The sequence below is a fragment of the Anopheles gambiae genome, chromosome 3 (genome assembly GCF_943734735.2).
Source record: "Anopheles gambiae chromosome 3, idAnoGambNW_F1_1, whole genome shotgun sequence".
Lineage (NCBI taxonomy): Eukaryota > Metazoa > Arthropoda > Insecta > Diptera > Culicidae > Anopheles > Anopheles gambiae.
Genome location: NC_064602.1, coordinates 37,315,830 through 37,339,978, shown reverse-complemented (window position 1 = coordinate 37,339,978; position 24,149 = coordinate 37,315,830). Strand labels below are relative to the sequence as shown.

Genomic DNA, 24,149 nt, shown 5'->3' with positions numbered 1-24,149 from the left:
TATTAAATTAAATTCATCTTCAAATGGACAATTACCATACTATTCATTCAACTAGAAAAGTGATGTTTTTTGTATAGTTCGAGCGTCGTGAACATCTTTAAAAAATAGATCAAATAGGACCCTTAAAACTTGGAGGCGGCCAATGAGGGTTAGCAGTATGATGTTTCTAAACTATTATATTGTGTTAATGGCTCAGTTTAAGCCATGTCAAGTACAACGAAAATATAGGCATTAAAAATCTATGAGATGAAAAATAAATGAGATAATGCATAATTTATAATAATAAAATAGGTTTTGATTTTCTATTTCGATATTTAATGTAAGGTTTAATGTATTTATTGTGAATGACTTATTATATTTTGAGAATAGGTATATAAATACAAAAAAAACTCTGTTTGCAATTTACGTTTGCGTGTGGGATTTACAAGATTGCAACGGTTTTCTAAATTTCCTTTCAAAAATACTTATCGATGCCGACGACCGAAAGTGCAAAGTATTCAACTAAGGTCTATAAATTGACACGACAAGCGAATGACGTTAGCCGCGAGTGGAACTGACAGCCCCTCGCACCAAAACAAAAATTTCACGATTTTGCTCGGCTTGCGAAAGAACCGTCCTCTGCGGGGATCTGCGGTTCTGTTTTGTTTTTTCGGTAGTAGCAAACTCGCGTGAATATTCAACATGAGCAGCCCCGCCAAATTGCAAGATCTTCCACCGAAGGGTGGCTATCAGAACATCCCCTTCAAGCGCGTGCCGGCGAAAACCTACTTCAAAGGTAGATACAGTTTGCGAAAGTGTCGATTATGTCATCACAACACACTCCTTCCTCCGGGAAGGGATGGGAAAAGCACACAAGCGCTAAATAATTACCCGAATCCTTGTTGCAGGATGGCAAATGATCGCAGGCTATGCCGGAATCTCGACCGTCGGGCTGTTCCTGTACTGGTTGAACGTGAAGGAGAACCACCGGAACGAGATTGAGATGCGTTCGGCGCGAAACGTCATCTATCCGCTGCTGCTTGCCGAGCGCGACCGGGAGTACCTGAAGCAGCTGCGACGAAACCGTGACGAGGAGGCCGAACTGATGAAGAATGTCGAGGGCTGGGAGGTACGATGGGCGCGAGATGTCGTTTGTTTGTCGCTGTGATTCTAATTGTATACAATCTCGCTTCCTAGGTTGGCACGTGGTATGGTGAGCCGGTGTTCAAGACGATCCCGAAGGATAAGTTGGTGGAGCCGACCTTCCAAGAGTTCTACGTCCATACTGATTACAAACATATGGCTCAGCGTTCCGATGTTAAGTTGATGAATTAGGGAACCTTGTCGTTGGCCCTGAGTGTGGTTTGCAATTGTAGAGGAATGCGTTATTAAAAATAAAATCAATTGTCACCTCCGGTGAAAGTCAAAAACGTAGACCCAATGTACCGCCACCCGAGAGCAGGATGTATACGGGGTAAGTAAACGAATATTTTGGTTGCATTAAGGGGATGGGATAAGGAATAATTAATGCAAAGTAACAGTAACTTACGCAACGCAACGCAGAGTCAGATACGATCCAATTGGAATCGATTCCGATCCGAGGGTGCAGCGAGTTCTGGTCGGGTCGGTCCGCAGTAGGTTTAGTTCGCCGCTTGGGTGTTACTTACCTACTTTGGGTCCGATTTGACCCGAACTCGTTACACCTATGTACCATATGGATCGATCCAGCGACTCCGGGTCTCTTACGGATGGCTCCGTCACTTTCTTTCATAAAATTAAAGTGAAATGACACGTGTATCTATTATCTAGATAACTTGGTTACAGTATATTTGCATGTTTTGCGTGTGTACAATGAATTCTTTCGAAGCAGGAAATCAAACATTTTATGAGTTCAAAAATACACCGTAACACGACAGGACACTTCAATCCTTAATAGCTGCTGACGCCTTGCAGTTTGATTTGCTTGGCCAGATAGCATGCAAAGAGAATTCCAAAGAACTAAAATAGAAGAAGAAAAAATGACATAAAACATTATTACTTAAATCTCACACGAGTAAATGGTAGCTTAAGAAGCAAACCTGAATCACTGCCAGTGCTATTCCAGCAGCACCTAGGCTTACGGCGTGTGCCTTGATGAAATCACCGAACGAATCGATACATCCCGTTTTGCGCAGCGTAGCACTGGTGGGATCCGGGCAAGCAACATATCCGACGGCACCTTTTATGAAAAAAACAATCATAAAAAAAAACATTAATCACCATCCTCATAGTTAATGCAAAAATGGTTCATACCCGTCTGCTGCCGGCAGCAGGTCATCGGTAGGAAAGTTTCATTGAATTTCGCCGCATTAGCACGTCCCCAGTCGGAACTGTTGTACACACCGCAGCAATCGAACTGGAATTGGAAAGAAAATATTAGCCCGAGCTTTTGATGCTATTGGAAAATTGAGTTCAAATCCTACTCAGATACTCACATCAACCTGAATCTCGTCCCAAACCAGCGTAATGTCACCAGCGTTCTCGCCGCCATAGCTCTTCATCGATGAGTTCAGTGCATTGCTCACGAGTTCGCGGGTGTCATTGCGCAGCACGTACCCACTGATACCGGCCGCCAGTTCCAGAATAAAGATCAAGATCAGCAGGACGGAAAACTGCAAATAACAACAAGTACGGGATGAGCAAAAAAAAAAAAGCGATTACATACAGGGAGGAGAGGCAGCAGACAATTAGCATCCGAACGCAAATGGCGGCTCTTACCGTTAGGGTCATGCAGTAGTTTTCCTTGTAAGCGCCGCAGCACCCGAAAAAGGCAATCACAAAGATGAACGATCCAATCACCACCAGAAAGGTGGGAATGCTGAAGAACTTTGCGTCGAGAATGTCGCGGAAGTTGTGATAAGCGCCTTGCACGGTTAAGCCAACCGCCATTATGATCACACCCGTGATCTAGATAAGAGAGAGAGAGAGGGGGTAAAAAGAATGCAAGATTAAATTGGACATTTGGATGGTGTGGCTTTGTAGTATCTCAACTCACCGCAAAGAAAAAGTTAAACAGAAATAATAAATATTTGATAAAATTTGCACTCGTTGAAAGAGCCATTTTGGTGGGGGTTGGTTAAACGAATCTGAAATGAAATGAATGCCAAATGAATTGCAATTAGTCTGTCTCCAATGAAAAGAGTAATTTATCTTAACTTGTATTGCATGTAGTAGACATTAAGAACTTATTTCAATTAAAATACATCGCACAAGACACCTTTTTTTCGTCCTTGAAGCCGTCAAGCTAGTCTAGGCTAGTGCAGTTCTCTGTTTGCAGTTCGACGATTGTATTGGCCCTTTGCAAACACCAAGGGCTATTTACTCACAGGTACGTTCGAATTACGCTGTAAGTGGTTCTGCAAATTAGCCAAGTCGAGGCAAGGAAGTTTACTGGCCAATGCGAAAATAAACCCATTCCGTCAAAAGATGCTAAAACACGATAAGATAAGAGCGTCTATCGAGGCCGTACTTTCGAGACCTCATATCAATCGAAAAGGCAGAGGAAAAAAAGAATGCACGGCTTACATTCGCTTTCAAGTTGATTAATCTCTTCCGTTATTGTTGAAATTATAAAGGGTGACAAATACCTTTCATACCTGTTTCATGTTTGCATTACTCTAGCGTTTGCCAATTTGCTCTCTTCCCCAGTGAGGAAGCATTTCAATCAAGATTTGCCTGGCCATGATTGTGCACCAGTTTGCCGGCACTTTTTTGTAAAGCTTTACTTAACGGACGGGGTCACGCAAATTCAACGGTGTTGTGGTCACGCTAACGACTGCATTCGCCACCAAGCGCAAACAGAGGACAACTTTCACGTGTGAGATTATTAACTGGGTGGGCAAGTGCGCGCCACCCATTACACCGAACACATCGATTTCAGGGCCAAAAAATCGATCCAAATGAAAGGGGTCTACTACTACTCCTGGGGCCGCATGTTGTACCGGTACTCGTCCGGTGTGTTGTTGTGGAGCTTGTTTTGGGGGAGGACAGTGGTGGGCTGGACTCTATCCACCACCACACATCATCAGCATGATAAATTCATGGCTTGCTGTAGTGGTGGGGGTTTTAGACTCGACGGTCCCAAAAAGCCCGCAACTATTATGCTGAGCAAGCCTTGGTGGATTGCTTTCGATTGATACAGTTGGGAGGTGCGCGCGCGGTGGATGTTGTTCTTCTCTTTCTTCTTCCATGCGTTTCGTAACACCTGTAAATTGAGCTTCGCTTTACAGGGAAAAAACACAGATGCCTACTTGATTGTTCGCGTTCGCTTTCATCTATTTTGCGTTCTTCTCTCGGTTTGCCTTTTCTGCCTAGCCACACAGCTTGCGCTCGCGGCGCCTGTTCAGCGGAAAGCGTTTCGAATGCTGCGTATAGTGAGGGTGCCGTATGAAAATGAAGGAAAATTTCCCCGAAAATGAGTCATAAACCGAAAGCGCAAAAACGTTGCCAGCAACGTGGCAAATTACACCAACGGGTGTTTGAAGGAAATGTTTTCAACAAACGTTTTGCTTGTTCCTCGTCCCTAACACCATAATTTAACGCCAAGCTACTATATGAAGCGAGCTACGAAGTGTTTATGTACTTCAGTTTTATCCATACATATGTATGTATTGTTTGTAGTAAATGAGCCACACACGGGAACACTTTTTTCTTCCAGCTTGTCACCAGCTAAACCACCCGAGGCGTCAGCGCGCGCATTTCTGTGTATGTGAGACCGTGGCTTACTGATAAGATGCGTAGGTGTGTATTACACTGTGCGGGTGAACTGCAAACCACCGGGCGCAACCGACTCAAACTCACCCCGTAGCAGAATAATTCCTTTCACGATAATACACACAGAGCTTCTTTCCCCGTGCTTTTCTTTCCAAATCTTCCACAAGAACACGTGTTTCTTTACTACGCAAAAAACAGAACCTCACAAGCACGCACACGAACGATAGAGCCGGTCACTCTCACATGTACTAGGAGACTACTACCAAGATCTACAGCACTCGTTTCACTTGCGCCACACGACGACGACCAGCCCGATGCGCACCGCACGAGCGATAAAATGGGAATGCGAGCTGAAAATTACATGCAACAGAGCGCGTTCGGGCATAACAAACCTGCCGGCGTCGATGTGGTTTACACACATCTACACAGGCCTTCCCTACGCTGTTGCATGTGATAATATCGATCGATGACGAATGGCACTTGAAATAGTCGGTCGGTCGCTACGTGTGTTCCGGAAGCGTTTTGCCGGGGAAAGGAGCAGCTGCGCACGGTGGCAATAGGTTACGGCATTCAATCATAATTGAATCTCGGTGGTTTAGTAAATTCGTAATGAATGCATTGTTTTTAAAAAGAACATTATTTCTTTGTACATTAGATGTAAAAATACAATTACGCAATATATTAACACGTACGTTTTACACTAACTTGCGGAGGCGGTTTGTTTGTAAACAATGAATAATTTGGATGGTATTTTTTAATTCATTCTGAGGCCTTTGTTTTGCAAATGCTATTGCTATAAGTCGTGCCGATGGACGGTTGCGATGATAAGCAAAAACTTGCCGTATTCTAATATCTAAGTCAATTATTTTCTAGAAAATTAGCATTAGTCCCACAAAAAGTGGTCTTTTCGTGAGAATTTAACAACTGCTTTTGAAGTTCTCTTTTATTTGTAAGCGAAAAGAGAACTTCAATTTCCTTTTTTATGTGGCTTGCCGAAATGTCAATCTTTTGACAGCTGCCGGTATCGAATTTTGTTTACAAACAACTTTTGTGAGGGTACAAGCTCGCCCTTTCGCTTACAATTTGTGTAAAAATCGCAATTTGCTTTGGTTTTCTCGAGTTTAAGCTAACGCCCTCAACATGAACATGCTAACGCACTTCGGTCCCGACTCGGGGGGCCGGGTTAAGGTAAGGAACGACTCCGCTCTGCTCATTATCCGCATCGCTCCTTATGCATTCTCTCCTTCCCGTGCTGTCCTCCTCAAGGGGCTGACGATAGTGAAACCGGTGGTGTACGGCAATGTGGCCCGTTCGTTTGGCAAGAAGCGGGAAGAGGACGGGCACACGCACCAGTGGACGGTGTACGTGAAGCCGTACCACAACGAGGACATGCAGTCGTACGTGAAGAAGATACACTTCAAGCTGCACGAAAGCTACGCCAACCCGAACCGCATCATCACGAAGCCCCCGTACGAGGTGACGGAGACGGGCTGGGGCGAGTTCGAGATTGTGATCAAAATCCACTTCCACGATCCGACCGAGCGGCCCGTCACGATGTACCACATCCTGAAGCTGTTCCAGTCGCCCGTCCTGGACGGGGAGGTTTCGACGCAGATCGAGGGCAAGAAGGGTCTGGTTTCGGAGCAGTACGAAGAGCTGGTGTTTCAGGAACCGACCCAGCTGATGCAGCAGCAGCTGACGAATGTGAAACCGGTCACTACCGGCAGCTGGAAGCATGATACGGATTGTAAGCGTCATGCGTTAGCGCAGATCGAGAGAGGGTGGGGGACACACACGCTTGTCTAACGGGTTGCCAATTATCAATCTTCTTTGCAGTTGAGGAAAAGCAGCGGCAAGCGTTGGAAAACATAATCGACACGAAGGCGAAAGTAATATCGGAAATTGCACTACTGAAGGAGAAGCTGAAGCTGGCGCGGGAAACGATTGCCAAGTTTAAGACGGAAATGTCCAAGGTTCAGGGACAGCAAGCGGCAGCCTGAGCAATCTCGAGATTTTAGTAGCGTAAGTTTTTTTTTCACAGTATCAGTCATTTTAAGAGTACACTAACAATTAAGGGATTATTTTCGATTGTATAATAAACGACAACATGAAGAAGAAATGGTGAAAAATATCAAAGACAAACGAACATAAAGTACAGTATTTGTATGATTTTATTTTACTTTTCTCGTCTTATCATCATGAAGTAACTAACATCGTGCGGGTTGTTTCTATATATGCCCTAAAGCAGGATGCAGCTAACATACCTTCTTGCCTTCATTCTATCTAATTTTGTTCTCTGTTCCAAGTTCCACTGATCCGCCGCTCATCATAATTCACTCCAAATTTTGCAATAGACGATGAATTATTTAGTAAAGCTGTAATTTTTACAACACACACACATTCTGTCAAGGCGGGTTTGTTCGCATGTGAATGAGCAGTTCTAACTCGACAGGCGGTGTTTCAATTAAATGGTGTTCAGTTTAAAGATGGGTGGTAAATATTTCAGCTCCATTCACGATTTCCTAAAATATTTAAAAACAATGATATTACGAGAACACATTGGCTGCTATCAGAACAGTGGTTCCCTGTGAAATATTAACCATAAACGGGGGGAAAGAGAGTTTTGTTTTGTTGCACGCAAATTGCTTATCTTTGTGTGTACTGGCCTTCTCCGCTCGCATCGCTTCAAGCCATCGAGTCTTTCTTTAATCGATAAATGAAATAAACTTAGCTAATTCTAACCATAAGTACACGATTGCTTTTCGGTAAGAATATTAAAATAGAGAGTGGGTACCATTTTCCACAGGCCTACTACGGTAATTGACCGATCAACCGATCGAAAACGAACAAAACACAAGAAGTGATAAGATGGAGATGGAGATATGGAGCGCTACCCCATCAATATCGTACATGAAAGCTAAAAGTGTGTTGCGCCAGCCCTTGTCCCTGCTGTCCCTGCTGTTTGTAGTCTTGTGTTGTGTTTCGCTTCCGACTGCAATTACTGATCTTGGCCGTTGTAGCTCTGTTTCGATTCCTTCGTGTTCAGCGGTGTGGCTTCCGCTTCGGCCGCTTCGATCGAGCTGGCCGGCTTGTCGCCCTTGTTCCATGGTTGCTCTTCGCCCGAAGCCAGCAGCAAATAGGCAACGATCTCCACCACGTACAGAGCGATCGTTACGAAGAAGATAACCCGCCAAGCGCCAATCGTTTGCTGCAACAAAAAAAAAAAGAAAAGGTTAAAATGTTAGTTGTATAGGCAATTTTGCAATGAATGCATGCTCCTCCCCCTGCTGCCGACTTACATTTCCGTGCGTAATCTGTCCAACGAAGATGGGCACAATGATGCCGGAGAGCGTGGCGGCCGTGTTCGTAATCGCCATCAGTGTGCCGGCATAGTTCGGTGCAATGTCGATGTGGTTCGAGAGCAGCCCACAGAACATGCCACCGATCGCGGTAATGCCGATCGTCATCAGTGCCACGGCCAGGCCGCGCTGGCAGCCGATGTAGCAGAGCGCCAGCAGACAGCCCATCGGCACGGCGGACGCAATGAAGGTGGCCGTTTTGCGCGCAATCGTCGTCGTGATCTTGCCCCGGGAGCGCAGTGCATCCAGCGTCTTGCTGAGCGCCATGCTGAAGAACCACATCGTCAGGAAGGGGATGGCGGTCACGACCGCATTCTCCTTGATGTTGAACTGCAGCACCTGCTTCATGTAGAACGGCAGCTCGATCAGCAGCATGTACCAGCCCCAGTTGTTGCACATGTGCGCAATCAGGATGCCATAGAACGGGGCGGACGTGAACACCTTGCGCCACGGTACCGGTGGTTTCGGCTCGTTGTGCGCACTGGCCGCGCCCGTGCCGAGCGACGTGGTGATGAGATCACGCTCCTCCTGGCTAATCAACGCCTGCTTGGTGGGTGTATCCTGGATCAGCCACAGCCACAGCACCATCCACAGGCAGCTGAGACCGCCCATCACGTAGAACACGGACTCCCAGCCGAGCGTGCCGGCCAGCACGCCCGCCATCAGCATCGAGATGACCGTGCCGAGGGCAGTGCCGGCGTACACGATCGCCGACATGACGCTGCGCTCGTTCGGCGGCGCCCAGGACGCCAGCATCACGTGCATGGCCGGGAAGGTGACACCTCCCCCGATGCCTTCGCCGATGCGCATCACGATCATCGCGACGTAGTGCATCTTGGCCGCGACGGGCGTCAGCAGCGTGCAGACCACGTTGATCAGCACGGAAAAGAACATGACCCAGCGGGCGGAGAACGATTCGGCGACGCGGGCACCGGGCACCTGGGACACCAGGTAGCCCCAGAAGTAGCAGCTCAGGATGATGCCCTGCACCGGTTCGCTCCAGATGAATGGTCCATCCTGGAATGGAAGGGGAAGAGGCAGAGATAATTAGAAAAATCGAACGTGAAAGTACACTGTATGGGAATTTTATACCGAAACACGTAAAGCTATTGGTAAAGGATTCCAATGGGAAGGAGCGAAGGCAACAAACGTTTAACGATCATTTTGATTATGATTCCAACCGATCGTTTCCACTTTTTTTCTCCTACAAACATTTAAAATAAGCCATTCCTCTTCATCTGCCAGAGCGATCGTTTGAATGAAAGTGAAACCAATTAACTTCCTCCACTCGCTTCCTCGCAGACGATCGAGCTGAAGATCATCAAAACCAAAGAGGAGCAACAACGTAACGGGAGCCGGGGCGTCGTGTTCGCATCGTTCTTCATCATTCTTTCGTTCGTAACACAATATAAAACCAAGCGAACGAAGGCGCGTGTGCAAATAACAGCTGTTATGCTTCTTTTTTCTCCCTCCAATACCGCGACCGACAACCCGCTGCGGCTTGTATCTTCAATTGATTGGCGCTTCGGACAGCGGGTTGTAATGTGCGCCACACGCACAAGTGTTGGCAGCGTTTTGTTTTGCTTCTTTTCGGGAGCATGGGACTGCGAACACCATGGTGAGGGTTATTTTTATTTATTTTGAGAGGGCACTGGGACGATTGTTTCGATTAATCTGTATCTGCTGTTCGGGGACAGCAGCATCTCCCCCAATTCGGTTGATTGAAATGTGGCGCTACTGCTCGATAAATTGTCCACTTCTGTGTACTCATCTTCGCTGAGGTCTTGGGATGGTTTAAAAAGCCTCGCTTTGGGGGTCATGGTGCGCTGATGGTTTTGCTTGTTGGTCAGAGTCAGTGTCACGCGTTCCATCGATGGTGATGGTGAAGATAGTCCAAGTTGAAACAAAAAAAAAAAGGAGATGGGACACGATCACTCTGTCGTCAAGTGTGCTTTCCATCTTGTCCCACTGTTCAATTGATACGGTATCTGGTTTGCTGCAAGGGTTGGTGTTGTGCAAATTGCTGCTATCAAGGAGGGGTTGTAAATTGATACTATTCGGAGCGATTGGCATTCGCGAAAAAGAATCGCTCTTTAATAAGGTCGACGCATTATTCGTTCGAGTTTATGGAGTGGTTGATGCATTCGAAATCATAAGTACTGACGATGTTTTAAGTTCATTAAAATCATAGCTACATTTAACAATTCCCTTGACTATCACGATCAATTTACAGTCGTTGTTCAGACCTAATTTTGGCTCTAAGGCATACATTTTTTTCTCTAAAGCACCTACTTTTATCTGTAAGTCATCAGTTTTTGACTCTTACTGAAATCATGTTAATGTTTTAAGATAGTTGAGCAGATTTTTAACATTTTTTTATAAATCACACAAAACATATAAAAACCGTGTAATTTGATTGTTTTTTGAGAAAAAAATAATAAAATTTTATTATTCCTAAAGCTAAGTTTGCATCTGAAAATACATGCCAATTTTTTCACTCTTCAAAAAATAATTAAAACTTCCAAAATTGGTAAAACAATTGTTTTACTTTAAATTCTATCAATGAAATTATTCTTTTCTTCCAATAATTCCAGAACACACAGTTTCAGAAATTACGTTAAATTTTGTAAATAAATTGATTGACTAACAGTCAAAATTGATGCTTTACAGACAAAAATTAATGCACATTGTCGAAATTGGTGCCTTTGAGACAAAAATAGGTGAGTTAAGGCCGGGCTACATTGATCGTACTCCGTAGTGTAATTTTTGTGAACGCGTACGCCATCTAGCGGCGGCGGGTTGAAGTTAGAGGCTGGTATAATTTATCTGTCAAAAAACGTTTTGGGTCGAGGAGGCTATAATTTTACCCAATGATGCATATATATTGGAAGATGGGGAAAAATGTTGACCAGCGCTTTGTATGAATGACGATTTGTCCAACAACAACAATTAACGGCCTACTTTGTTGCAATTTATGGATGTTTATCAAAATTTCAAACGGCAAACAGGTAGCCTGGTGGAAAATTGATGGGACACCAAGCATGAATAATTTTGGCACTTAAATTATACCCACATCTAGCTTGCGCTGGTCGCCGCCAGATGCGCTAGTGAATATAAAAATTACACTTGCGAGTACGATCAATGTAGCCCGGCCTTTAGAGTCAAAATTGAAAGGCAACGACTGTAAAGGCCGGGCTACATTGATCGTACTCGCAAGCGTAATTTTGATTTTCACTAGCGCATCTGGCGGCGACTGGTGGAAGCTATTTTTGGTAATCCAAGGAATGGTCATGCCGGATCTCAAAATTAAGTAGTTTTTCCATCGTTTTCCATTGCAAAAATGGATGCAATGCGTGCAAAACATGTGTATCTACGTTTTACAAACCTTTCTCCTCCGTTTTTAGTAAAAAAACATGGAAAAATAACGTATTTTCTGAAGCGGCTCCAAATTGTTTGGCAAAATGCTTCGGTCAGCCGCCGCCAGATGCGCTAGTGAAAATCAAAATTACGCTTGCGAGTACGATCAATGTAGCCCGGCCTTAATGCATTTCAAACGAGTATTCTTCGTGTTGAAAGGTCTATTTAGTGAACAATGTGAAAGAGAACGTAAAAGGTTCTTAGATTTGTCATTATATTTTGCATTTTATTTTATTGAAATATTGAAGAATAATGTAAAATATCAAGGCCGGGCTACATTGATCGTACTCGCAAGTGTGATTTTTATTTTCACTAGCGCATCTGGCGGCGACCAGCGCAAGCTAGATGTCTGTATAATTTATGTGTCAAAATTATTCATACTTGGTGTCTCATCAAGTTTCGACCAGGCTACTTGTATGCCGTTTTAAATGTTGATAAACGCCTACAAATTGGAACAAAGCAAGCCGTTAATTGTTGTTGGTGGACAAATCGTCATTCATACAAAGCGCTGGGCAACATTTTTCCCCATCTTCCAATATATATGCATCATTGGGTAAAATTATAGCCTCCTCGACCCAAAACGTTTTTTGACAGATAAATTATACCAGCATGTAGCTTCAACCCGCCACCGCTAGATGGCGTACGCGTTCACAAAAATTACACTACGGAGTACGATCAATGTAGCCCGGCCTTCAGACATGTATCAATATTGTAAAATATTGTCAAAAATCAGAAGAAAGAAGAAACGTGTAACACAAAAGCAAGAATATTATATTATTCAAATATTTAGACTAAATTTATACACAAAAATATAATTATTCATTAATTTGCACTAATTATCAAACAGCGTTCAATGTGAAATTTTGTATGCCGAGCGGGGTATAACGAAAAACTATGTTAAATGTATTACTTTGGTAGAGAGAACGTTGCAGTATGGTTGAAAAATTGAATGAACATCAACAAGAAATATTTCACGATCACTTTCAATATTCAAAATGTTCTCTAGTTCTAATGCAGAAGGATGTTAGAAGAAGCTAATCGGTCGTAGTGGTCGGTCAAACCATTATAGACACTCATGGCACGTGCTGATCGAGTGGGAACATAGGTCGTAGAGGTCGTACGTACGACGGGTAGAAACATAAAGAGGGATAGTTGAGAGCAGAAGCATATGTGATGAGGCCCAGAAGAAGAGAGGCAATAGACGACCCTCGAGATACTGAAGAAACCCAGAATAAGTCAACATCTATCTTAGGGGCAGCCGCGAGGTAGTGATCTATTGCCCTTCAGCTTTCTTATTACAATTCTGGTGAACGCTTGTTGGAACCGCTCGGTACGCCTCGGCCTGCACTTAGGCAGTAGGAATCCAGCGTACGGAGCAATATGCGAACGTTGTTCTCACTGTTGCACAATATATAGTTTTGAGACATGGAAGCTTTGCTAAAAAAATTATGATCCAAATGGATGGAGAAAGTTAAACCACAGTCCAACCAGACACCAATAACCTTGATCATATAGCACCTTCGCACGATCACCAAATGGACCTCTTTGGTAGGAATGTCACTCAAATCAATTATTCTGTACGGCAATAAATAGGAGGGCCCAATTTCTTTGTCAAACTTACCTCGACCGCTTCGGTTGAGTTGCTTCCCTGGCAGACGGGTTCCGCGTTAACCTGGTGGTGCTGTTCGTTCGCCCCGACCGCCGACGCAGCGTTGTGGGCAAGGGCCGAATGGTTCAGCATCGCCACCATCGCCACGCTCAGATTCACCTTCAGCCCATAAATGATCGCCATCGCGATCGAGCCGAGCACGGCCAGAATGTAGCGGGCTGGGATGAGTGCTAGAAAACGTGTTTGAAACGCACAAAATAGAAAAAAAGGAACAAATTTAATAATAAAGCTTCAAAATGTTTATGCGCTGAAATTCCTCGAACATATAAGCGTACGCGTAAAGGGCTACGGTTCGACGACCCATGAACGCGAACCAAAAAGAAACAACAGACAACATACCCTTCTACCCAACTAACAAACAACAAAGAGACAATTAAATTTTTACCAAACCCTTACACTTTTTTTTGACCAGCCAAGCACAAAGCGTGCGCGCGCGTGCCAGAGTGATCCTCCTAACATTGGTTGGCCCATTTCTCTTGCCCTTTCTACATGGATCGAGAAGAGTGGGGGAGCAGAGATCCGGCAAAAGAGATCGGTGATTGTGCCACACCATGGCCACCACTGTAAATCAGTCACACTTTGACACAGTCGAACGCAAAAATGGACAAACGCTGTGAAACAATGGAGTAAGGCATGGGACCCCACATAACCCCGCGCTCCCTCCCTCAGAAGTGCATCGATCCAGAACCGGACGACTACTGTTGCCTCCCGGTTGCATCTTTTCGCTTCCGCTGGCGGGTGGCGGGTTTTTGATTTGTTTTTCCGTCACAAGGCCCATATTCTGACGAGGCTACAAACGGTTACATTTGCTACACACGTCCGGAAGGGGGAGAACAGCGGAGTAAAAGCAACGCCTACAATAAACGAATCGTTCGCCACGACATCCGGGGCCTGGTCAGGGAAGGGAATTTCTCTTTCTTGCTTACGTCTTCATCTACGCGAAAAGCTTGCTAAGGTTAGTGCCAAAGGTTTGCTGGTAAAATGCAAATCTGGGGTGCAACTTCTCGTCATCGGAGGGGCCTTTTGCATTTGCTTTACTCCAAGATGGGGGTCGGGCAAACACACAAACACCACAGAAACGGTAGCTCCACCGGTTCATCGATCAGCGAGAAAACGTTTCCTCTTGGTTTTGGGCATAAGCATGGTTTGTCGTCTTCGATTCTGTGGAGGAGAAACGGGAGTTTTAGGGAGTGGCAGAGCCCAGACATCCGCCAGACCGTTACGCTACAAGGGATTCTTTATATATTACAAAATTGTACGGCTCACCGTATGCCTGTATAGCCATTGTCGCTTAATTTAAGTCACCAATTTTTGCCTCGTTTTATTAATCTTTGTCTCAAAGGGAACAATTTTCAAGCTGTAAGTCAATCGCTTTGTGGTTCAATTTAATTCCAATTATTAAAATAATTTAATGAACAGATATTAACATAGTACGATTATTATTTCAATTTTGATAATTATATATTGGTTCTTCTAAATTGGCTTGTATGTTCAGGCATATTACAATGCCTTGACCCTTTATTAAATTTAACTAGATTTTCCGCACACAAAAACATCTAAATAACAGTATATTTAAAAAAATACATAACAGGTGTGTTAAATCCGCTCAAATACCTTGTAAATTCTGGCATAATTTCTGTAAACCGTACAAATGGTTAACTTACAGACAAAAATAGGAGCGTTGGAGGCAAACATTGATGCAAACTGACAAAATTTGATGCATTACAATCAAAATTTAGTAGAAACGACTATACATTATTCTGATAAACCGCGTTTTAACTAAATTGTAAGCCAATTATCACGTAACATTAAACTATTAAAAAAAGCGTTCACTTTTGACTTCCGACAGTTTGTATTATTCAATAACAAATATTAAAACAATTAAAATGTACACATTTCAATGATTGATTGCAAATTGATGCACAACATTCTAACATCAACTGTCCGATCGATCATCGTTTAGCCATTGAAACATTGAAACAATGCATGAAGATCGTGAATATTCCCATCGTAAATCGCAGTAAAATAGCTTCAAACAGTACACAGCAAAAGCTTTTCATCTGCCGCCGCAATAAGGTAGAAGCAGCACATCTATGTGCAGGAATGCAGGCGCATCGGTTTTCCGACCACTTTTTGGCGGGAAATTCAATTGCACCTTCGTGTAGTGTGTTAGTGGCGGGAAACAATTTTTCCCATGGTGACGGCGACGACGACGACGACCTCTGTCGTCTGTTGGTCTGTTTTCCACCTGTTGGTCTATTTGCATCACAACCGACCTGTGTGTATGTGTATGCGTTCTTCTGAAGGAGACCGGCACAAACATTGGCGTGTGCATCGGTACAGTAGTGAGAATATTCTCTTCTCACGCGAAAGGTAGGCCGTGAACGCCGGCTTTTTGGCGCACGCACCAACACACCACCACGTGGGAAGAACGCGCGAAGGATATCTCAATGTCAAAAGCAAACGCACACTTTTCTCCCCCACCTTTTTTGTTCCCTTTCTGTAAGTGTCCCTTCGACAAAGGAATGTAAAAAAACGACGCTCCAATTGGAATGGTTTTCTTCCAATTGGAATACAGAGCTCGTGGCACTTTAAACTGCACTCAAACATTGCGGTTTGCGCAAAAAGAAAAACATCGCCACAAGTGTGACCCCAATAGCACCCGACAGACTTGTCTGCAAAACTCCTACACACACACACACACCGCATCCTGGCCTCTCATGCACACGGTGAGATTGTTCGCATTTTCCCGCATCATCTTCCTAACGTTTTCCAACGCTGCTTCGCGCCATGCGTCGCGACCTGGGAGTAGTAGCAGCACGCCCGTGTGTCCTCTAGCTGACCTTTCTGTCGCACCGAATTGGAGAGCGAGTTAACCCGAAGCAGGGGTGCAATGGGGATGGGTGCCTGAATGAGTAATTCTTGCCCAGGATTGCGTGTTCTTTGCATCGTTGCCCATCATTATCTGCAAACAAAACAGATGATTTTGCTGTTTGACAAACATTAATTGAGAGACATTTTCTTCCAAAAGTCACCTGCATTGTACTCGACCATCTCGACACCATCGAGTTTTGATAAGAGGCAAGACAACGTGTTTCGAATTTTTAAAATTCCCCGTTTCTTGGCAATGAATTCTTGCGCCATTCTCTTTCGTCTCTTCCTTCACAACGAATGTCTATTTTAAAACTTTGCTCGACATTTTGCTAAATAATGCTCCCGTCAAAATAAACAAACATTTGCGTTCATTACGAAGGCTGGTCGAGGTTTCTTTATCAGCAATTATCAAGCGATTGATGAGCCGTGCCCCTGACAAAACATTAATCAACACCCCCACAGCAAACACACACAATTGCATCAATCGATATACACCATGGCCTACTGATGTGTGGTCCCCTGTTTTGACTGACATGTCCCAACAGCATCTCTTTAGCAACCGGTGTCTGAAGAGCAAATTGCTTCAAATTCCTCAACCAACCCACCCCAAAAGCATGTGATTGGAATAAGGATTAAAATCGGGTTTAAAGTTGTACCAACATATTCGGGACCTTCTTTCTTCTTAAATTCGGCTCCCGACCATAGACACATTCTGGTCCTACTTGCTGTGGAAGACAGAAGACGGTCGCAACCTTGTAGAAGCTGTGGAAGTTAAAATACACACAACCCTCTCTATCGTCTGTCAAATAGCGACCATCGGGCTTTGGGGGAACAAATATCTCGTAGCTTCTATTTCCAGCTTCTCTCCGTTCCGAAGGATCCCTCGACAGCATCACGCACCGCACCGCACGCAACGCACCTCGTTCATTTGAAGACACCAGAGGAAGAAGAGGAATTGCCGTTGTGATGAGAATCATTCTCAAGTGCATAAATTAAATCCGCTGCTTCTTTGCGACGATTGCGCCACGCCTCTCTCGCTGGTGTGATGACTTCGATTTCACGTTCGGGATAAATGCGTGCGACCGTGGCCGACTGTGTCTTTTACCAGACAAAATAGACGATACAGAGGTGGTGTCTTCAAAAGAGCAAGTGCGAGGGATTAAATCTCCCCCGACATTGATTTCACCCCTCGTGGTCGTCGAGCGACAGAAACGCATCCAAGCAGGCGAGGCAACATGAGGACACCGCAGCAGCAGCATCAGCAGTAGCAACCGTATTCCACACGGTGGTTTAAATTTAGTTCAACGAAACCTGAATACTGCTCTCTCTCTGTGGATTGATACAGAAGCGGCACCCAGCGTGAAAGTGTGTGCTTTGCGTTCGTATGGAAGAGTTTGGCGAAGATGAAATCGGAAATAGGAATATTATCAGGGTGACGACCAAGCAAAGGCAAAAAGGGATCAGTGGAATTGTACTCTCGGGGTCTGCGGTTGGCTGTAGCGCTGTGAAAACCCACCGCACGACCAAACGACATCCGTGGGATGGGAAAGTGTTTCCTCCTCCGCAACTGGACCGAACGGTCTTTGGACTGCATCCCTCTTTGTACGCCTCTTCGATGTCCCACGCGGCATCCACACTTGGGGCACAACATATCCTTCTGCACGCGAATATTGAGAAATCAGAACATTCCAGATGTATCCCCGACCCGCGATGCTGCTTTACACACAGGATGGTACATCACAGTAAGCGGCGCCCACACATTTCCCACTATCCATATTGAAACGACCCAGACACGCTTCACCATATGGTGCCCAAGCTACCCTGCCATGGCAGCGGCACTTGCGATAACAGCATCTTTGAAGGCCTTTAGCCCATCCGAATACTTACATCCTAAAACATTGCCCTTCGCTGGCACGGTTTGATCGCCCATGATGATAGATTTTCCGTAAATATCGTTCCGCTTCTTATCGTTTCTTTCTTCACTTCACAACGCTAACTCACGCTCGTGAGGGATCTCCTTTTCACACACACAAACACACACGCAGTGCACACGTGTGATACGTGTGTCCCTTTACACTGCACAACACTCTCAAGTTGTGTGGTACACAGTTTGGGGATAAGAACCCACCACACGCTACGTTTGACTTCACGCAGCAGGCACAGTACAGTTTTTGTGGTCCGACTCCCGGCCCGGTCGTTCGATGAATGAGCCAGCGAAGGCAAACGCTACGCAAACGGTTCGCGCGCGCACACACCATGCGGAATCCAGCGAGACGCGAGAACGAGTTTTCCGTTCGTTCGGCGCTTTCACCAACACTAACGCACGCACACGCAGCAAAGGCAAACACACCACCAGGACCAGCGAGATGGATGAAAACGGTCAAACGGGGTTACGATAAGATTCCTACGGGGGTTTGATAGCTAGAATCGATATCTCCTTTTCTGATTGGAATAGCTAAATGGCTACACGCGTTATTTCTAATTACTACCTTCACTTCTTCACTTTTCTTTACTTTCGTTAAACCGCGATGTGTTTAGTTTGAAATTCGCCGCCACCCTCACGCACACGCACACACACAGTCGCACGCTATTGAGAGTTTTGTTTTCTATGTACTGCGCACACGCTGCCGCGCTTTTATCTCTTCGCTTCTCTTGCAGCTCGAAGAAGAAAACAACCGGCACCGGGGGACCGTCTTAGCATTAGCCTTTCTTGCCGTGTTTTGTTGTTCTACCCTTTTCTATCGAAATGTATGGATTATGGGCCATAGGCGAAGACGCCGACACAAACGGAACAGAGACGATGTAATGTGGCCGAACTCGGAACGCTTGTTATGGGGTTCGATTGCCACGCTTCTGTCATTAGAGCGTGTCTGTGTGTTGTGTGCCTTCTTTATTTTTTGGGAGGGAAATAGAAGGGCACGTCGCTTGAAAACGATATTTGTCTTTTTCGTTACGAGTGTGATGTGAATAGTTAATTCGTTTCACCGATGTATGCTAATATGGTTGAGAGCACACTCCTCATAACTGTTGCACTCTATCGGCGAAATTGTTCTCGATGCGATTGGTGTTAGCAGAATCATTGAAATTTGCAGCATTATGCAACACACCCGGGACGATTGGGAGAAAGCAAGATTCAATGCAATGATTGAATTTCATCATTCTCGTGCAATATCTTTCGCCGTGCTGATTGACACGAACGCAACGGTTTGCGTCAGCGTTGAGTAAACCATTAGAGCCTTGCGGTCGCCTTTGTGTTGATAGAGTGCACGTTTTAATTTTGAAGATTTTTGAAAAGAAAAATATTTTCTAATTGACTTGTAATAACTCTGAGCGAACCGCAGGCGTTCGGCGTTTGCTTATCACCAGTAAGGATGAAATTGGTTAATCAAATTGAACAGCACCACACCAATTCTGGTTACTATCACCCCGAACGAACGATACATTTGATAAGGTGCGGCCTGATATGTTGAGCACTGGAGCACCTGAAAGGGTCAGCATGTTGCGCTTCGGTGCAGCCCTGGTAAAGAAGGTAAATATTGATCTTAACGCGTTTGTATATTTGAAGAAGAAGAGAGAAACACGTCCGTACTTACCTGAAACACGCCGAACGCTTCGGTTGCCGAATTTGTTCCACATTTTTCGGATATCGGGAAATTGTTATTGATATCGTTTAATGAGGTTTTAACTTCTTCTTTCGTTGCTGTGAAATCGGAAAAGGTAAATACTTGTTCCATGTTTACCACTTCCATTTTTGTAGAGGTGGAACATACCTGCAAGCAGCAAGATTGATGCAAAAGCGCACGTAGGCACGCTGACGCTGGGTTACCGGTAATTAGATGATTCATGGATGTATCGGCACATGGCGTTTAAAGCTAGACGATGCTTTTAGAGTTACTTAAAGGGTGAAATTTTAGAAAATTTCAGAAAAGAATCAATAATGATCTAGATCTGTCGCCATTATTTCGCTAAATTCCTGTATTTCTTAATGACAGCTGCTGTCTAATGTGGCGTTGCAAAATCCCAGCCGGCAACAGAGTTACCATGGATGTACTTCTTTTGGTTGCCATGGGCAACCATCCTCCGTCTGTCCAGCAGCCATTGTGTCTAGACATGTTCATAATTGTCACAGCCGTACACCACATCGGACCTAGTTTTCCACCTGTTGTGAATTATCCTGCTCCAAAAGAAATCCTCCGAAAAATGGCAAGTATAACTAAAAAGTGAACCAAAAACGGCTTAAGCGCTCAACTCAGAATACACTAACGAAGCGTTGCACCGATACACAGACCTCCTCATCGTATCGTAGCTCGGATCGCCGTACCAGCCGCCGGTATGACGATGATGGCGACCGGCACCATCGGCACCGGTCGAGAAGTGTGGACCGGTGCCACCGGAGCCGGCGCAGCCGTTCCAATTCGCGGGATCGCTACCGGCGCAATCGTTCCGCTTCCCGGTCGCCGCGTGGACGGTCGCGCCATCGGAAGAGCTCCACTGCGCCGAACGCCTCGCGCAGCCGGATCCGGGTCGATTCGCCGGAGCCGAGCCGTTGCTTGGGCGTGTTCGGGCTGAGCGTGTACACGACGGAGCCGTACCTGAACGATATCTTCTGCCACTTTGGCACGGTGGAAAAGTCGATAGTGATCTACGACGCGAAGACGCGGCTGTCGCGCGGGTTCGGTTTTGTGTACTTCAAGTCGCAGGCCGAGGCATCGATCGCGCGTGCGAACTGCAACGGGCTGCAGATCCATGGCCGGCGCATTCGCGTCGACTACTCCATCACGGATCAGCCCCATCCGCCCACGCCGGGCGTGTACATGGGCCGAAGGCAGTACAGGTTAGAATAGGAATGGAAAACCCCGTTGCCACCTAGCAACGGAAAGCGTTCCTAGGAGGTGTGGGACCTTTTCAATGGATGGGTAATTTGGTTTTTGGTTTTATCATTTTCCTCGGTAGCCACTCTCCGTCCCCGCGGAACCGATCACACCACGAGGAGCATCGACGCCGCCGCCGATCTCGCTCGTATTCCCGTTCGTCCTATGAGAGCCATTGAGGCCCGACGGTAGCAGGAGCATGTGCCGGACAATAATGTAAGTCGAAAAAGTAGAAGTCTTGAACCCAGAAATGTCGAACTGTTCAGTAGTGTACACAGGGAAAAAGTCAAAGAAATAATGAAAATGTTGTTGATCTTTGCCGTGCTTGTGCAAATTAATTTAAATGCTAAGGGAAAAGTCAAGAGAAAAGACACATGTTTGTCTTTCCTTACAAGCATGTGAAAAAGGTTTGGAATTGAGCTTTCATATTTTCTTATTAATTTTTACAATTGTTTTGTATTTGATCAATATTTTAACGCAGATCTTTGTCTAATAATCAAAGTTTTTCTTATTTTCCAGACTGCGTTTCATTTGCATCAATGTTTTCCGGAAGTAGGGGCATCGTGGGCAGTGTGGATGCACCGAAAAGGTTTCATTATTGAACTTCATTCAACATCTCTCTGTACTCATCGATCGATCTCTGTACTATCTCGTTGATAATATCATTCTTAATGTTATAAATATAATTTATTGCAAACAATAGAAAAAAATCCTGTAAATATACTCCAAGGATTAGCTTCAAAGGGGAGAAAACAGCCTTTTAGAAAATTTTATTAAAATGAAAGTAACACCATTTTCAGCAACATTTAGCACGATATTCTAACCAGTTTCACAGATTGTCAACCAACTGCAAGATTCGTAGGCGGCAAATTTTTTTCACCTCCTCCAATGCAATTTCCAGCTCCTGCTCAACGGTGTGATGGATTCTTTCCGATACGCTGCGAAGTATCACTTCAAACTTGGACGCTTCCCGAACACAAACCACGAAGGGAAATCCAAACTTTGCCTTGTAACTGCAATGATAGATAGTAACAGAGGAGTTAAAATTGACTTTGTAATGTTAATCCAAATCGTGGCATCGGCTCTTACCTTTCGTTCAGATCCGTTAGCTTCTTTTTGTCCTCCGGCGACAAGTTATCCAGCCCCACCGATGCATGCTCGTTTGTTGAATCTTCCGACAGTTGGTTTGTGTCCAGCATTTTCCCGGCCAGATCGGGATAGAGGCGCAGTATTTTCAGCTTCGTCTCGGCCGGCAAGCGCTCCAGGTAGCTTTGGAAGGCAGCGATCATGGTGGCGAAGCTTTTGAAGGGCAACAGGGCCGAGCAGAATATGGCAGCTTCCGGCCAGCATTCTATCACGTTTTCGAACGTTTTGTGAAACTCTCCGGGCGAGAGCGCATTCAGCTGTTGCAGCGTCAATTTAGGGCGCCTGTAAATGAATGTTACTTTAATGCTTGTTCGAACGTATGCTTATGTTTAACACTATAGTAACGCAAATTGCAAGCAAATTAAATACCACTTACATCTCGCTGTTTTGGTATGTCTGCTAGGAACTTTGGAAGGTGACTGAATGCGCTTGGCGGTCGCAGATAACAAATACTTTCGAGCGTGGAACAATCAGAGCCCGTGCGGCGAAGTTCTGGGGCTGATTGATGGACCTTTAATCGCTGTTTACTATCTCTGTTGTTATTTTAAAACGCATCTCGGCGACGACATGTGCTCACACAAACTGTGACGAAGTCTACGCGAGAAAGCATTTGCTCATTTTGGCAACGGTGTGCAATTCTGATAGCACCAATTCCGCTACAGTAGTCTACATTGAAAAATATTAAATTAATCGAAACATATATTGCATTCAGTTCACTGATGTAAATTTATAATTGCACAATTAATTTTGGTACAAATGTTCCAAAATGACTTGCACAAATTATCAAAACTGTTCGGAAACAAAGGCAAACAAAAATTAAACAAAATTTCAAGTCGACCAAACAATTTCATCGACCTGCCGTTTCTGAAGGGGGTTTGACGGCTTCGACGTGATGACAGCACCGGAACTGTCAAAGTCGGCACATCATTACTTGCAAAAAGCAAAACATCTCTTGTGGACGCGATCATTCTCACCTAAACTAAACTGTATCAAGATGGTAAGCTGGCGACTAGAGTGTTAAACTAAACCATCACACTTTGCTCACAATCGTATTTAACAATTTCCACCTTCCACCAGGACGCTGGCATTAAAGTAACGCCAAAAATGCCGGCCACCTTCAACGAGTTCATGGGCCATCTGGAGCCGCGCGATGAAACTTGCGTCGCCCAACTGCAGGCCGTCCATCCGCTGAAGCAGTCCGAGCTGAACGTGAGTGCTGTTCGCTGCCGGCTTCCGAAACGTTTCATTGCAACTAATGCTCAAAATTGTTTACTTTACAGTTCGACCAACATCGTCACAATCTCAACATGCAAATGCTGCGAAAGCACGAGGGACTAGCGGCGCCGCTCAAAATTGCGATGGAACTGAAAGCCGTTTCGAAGGTTGGCCATTTGCCGTTCCTTCCGTCGACAAATTTGGCCCGCGACGTGCTAACGGGCCGGGATGAAATGATCGAGTTCTCGGACATCTTTAACCTGGAGGAGCACCAGGAAGTGATGCGTCAGCCCCATGCAGTGATGGAGAAGGCATTGGGGATGTAAGACGGAAGTGGATTGTTTATACACAATAACAGCAGAGGCGAGCACGGAGTGTTGGGGTTTGGAATAAATTCTTAAGAACGTAAGAATTCCTTGTGTTGTAACTGTATGATTAGTGTTTAGCTTCAAGTGATAACTTACATTTTTGATGATTTGTTGTGCTGAAGATTCGATCAAAGTAGACTGCACTTGAACACGTCTTTATTTCGTGGGACTACAATTGCATTGAAAACAAAGAGACAAAACCGGTTTGGGGGGCCACTCTGCACTGTGTGGCGGACGTGTGTTGCTTCTTGGTCATACGAGTGACGTTTGTAGATGTAGATATCATCTAATTACATTTTGTTTTTACCATTCTTTTGATTACTAATTCGATGTGGTATGTGAGAATTGAACTAAAAAAAAGTGGCAACTGAACAGTACGAATACTCTAGTCTTTTAGGGCCATCAGAACTGGTAACATCTTTAAATAGTTATGGCGTACAATAATAGAGGGTAAGTAAATAGAAATAGAAAGAAAAGCAAACCAACTAGGTTTGCTAAA

The 24,149-nt window shown here is 44.9% G+C and overlaps 7 protein-coding genes across 16 annotated transcripts; 4 read left to right on the top strand and 3 right to left on the bottom strand.

The window, feature by feature from the left end:
• Positions 1-111: 111 nt before the first annotated feature.
• LOC1279032 (NADH dehydrogenase [ubiquinone] 1 alpha subcomplex subunit 13) lies at positions 112-1,409 on the top strand. Its single transcript, XM_318689.4, has 3 exons — positions 112-775; positions 888-1,108; positions 1,177-1,409. The coding sequence occupies exons 1-3, from the start codon at positions 682-684 to the stop codon at positions 1,312-1,314; spliced, it is 453 nt and encodes a 150-aa protein (XP_318689.2). The 5' UTR covers positions 112-681; the 3' UTR covers positions 1,315-1,409.
• Positions 1,410-1,778: 369 nt separating this feature from the next.
• On the bottom strand, positions 1,779-5,298 carry LOC1279031 (CD63 antigen). 8 transcript variants are annotated; one of them, XM_318688.4, is made up of 7 exons: positions 4,819-5,298; positions 3,014-3,104; positions 2,737-2,925; positions 2,454-2,630; positions 2,272-2,374; positions 2,058-2,197; positions 1,779-1,977 (listed from the first exon to the last, which is right to left on the bottom strand). In XM_318688.4, the coding sequence occupies exons 2-7, from the start codon at positions 3,077-3,079 to the stop codon at positions 1,909-1,911; spliced, it is 744 nt and encodes a 247-aa protein (XP_318688.3). In that variant the 5' UTR covers positions 3,080-3,104; positions 4,819-5,298; the 3' UTR covers positions 1,779-1,908. The 8 variants fall into 8 exon arrangements, with proteins under 8 accessions (XP_318688.3, XP_061513134.1, XP_061513133.1 ...); XM_061657150.1 differs by having other exon boundaries at positions 3,615-5,093; XM_061657149.1 differs by having other exon boundaries at positions 4,269-5,093.
• Positions 5,299-5,394: 96 nt separating this feature from the next.
• Positions 5,395-6,883, top strand: LOC1279030 (YEATS domain-containing protein 4). Its single transcript, XM_318687.5, has 3 exons — positions 5,395-5,919; positions 5,998-6,478; positions 6,568-6,883. Exons 1-3 carry the CDS (start codon positions 5,872-5,874, stop codon positions 6,729-6,731), a joined length of 693 nt encoding a protein of 230 aa, XP_318687.4. The 5' UTR covers positions 5,395-5,871; the 3' UTR covers positions 6,732-6,883.
• A 1-nt stretch (position 6,884) lies between these two features.
• On the bottom strand, positions 6,885-18,688 carry LOC1279029 (sialin). The gene is made up of 4 exons (XM_318686.4): positions 17,938-18,688; positions 13,129-13,346; positions 8,031-9,107; positions 6,885-7,939 (listed from the first exon to the last, which is right to left on the bottom strand). The coding sequence occupies exons 1-4, from the start codon at positions 17,978-17,980 to the stop codon at positions 7,730-7,732; spliced, it is 1,548 nt and encodes a 515-aa protein (XP_318686.3). The 5' UTR covers positions 17,981-18,688; the 3' UTR covers positions 6,885-7,729.
• A 1,054-nt stretch (positions 18,689-19,742) lies between these two features.
• On the top strand, positions 19,743-21,674 carry LOC133393240 (transformer-2 protein homolog beta-like). 2 transcript variants are annotated; one of them, XR_009766038.1, is made up of 4 exons: positions 19,743-20,253; positions 20,337-20,884; positions 21,004-21,328; positions 21,441-21,674. XR_009766038.1 is itself a non-coding variant. In XM_061657138.1 (4 exons), exons 1-3 carry the CDS (start codon positions 20,053-20,055, stop codon positions 21,098-21,100), a joined length of 846 nt encoding a protein of 281 aa, XP_061513122.1. In that variant the 5' UTR covers positions 19,743-20,052; the 3' UTR covers positions 21,101-21,137; positions 21,441-21,674. The 2 variants fall into 2 exon arrangements, 1 of the variants encoding a protein (XP_061513122.1); XM_061657138.1 differs by having other exon boundaries at positions 21,004-21,137.
• LOC5668300 (2-oxo-4-hydroxy-4-carboxy-5-ureidoimidazoline decarboxylase) lies at positions 21,654-23,890 on the bottom strand. 2 transcript variants are annotated; one of them, XM_001689086.2, is made up of 3 exons: positions 23,747-23,890; positions 22,011-22,349; positions 21,654-21,934 (listed from the first exon to the last, which is right to left on the bottom strand). In XM_001689086.2, coding segments are annotated over exons 1-3 (525 nt in total). In that variant the 5' UTR covers positions 23,749-23,890; the 3' UTR covers positions 21,654-21,750. The 2 variants fall into 2 exon arrangements, with proteins under 2 accessions (XP_001689138.2, XP_061513139.1); XM_061657155.1 differs by lacking the exon at positions 23,747-23,890 and adding an exon at positions 22,444-22,585.
• LOC1279026 (proteasome maturation protein) lies at positions 22,926-23,694 on the top strand. The gene is made up of 3 exons (XM_318683.3): positions 22,926-23,064; positions 23,145-23,276; positions 23,348-23,694. The coding sequence occupies exons 1-3, from the start codon at positions 22,960-22,962 to the stop codon at positions 23,606-23,608; spliced, it is 498 nt and encodes a 165-aa protein (XP_318683.3). The 5' UTR covers positions 22,926-22,959; the 3' UTR covers positions 23,609-23,694.
• Positions 23,891-24,149: the final 259 nt, after the last annotated feature.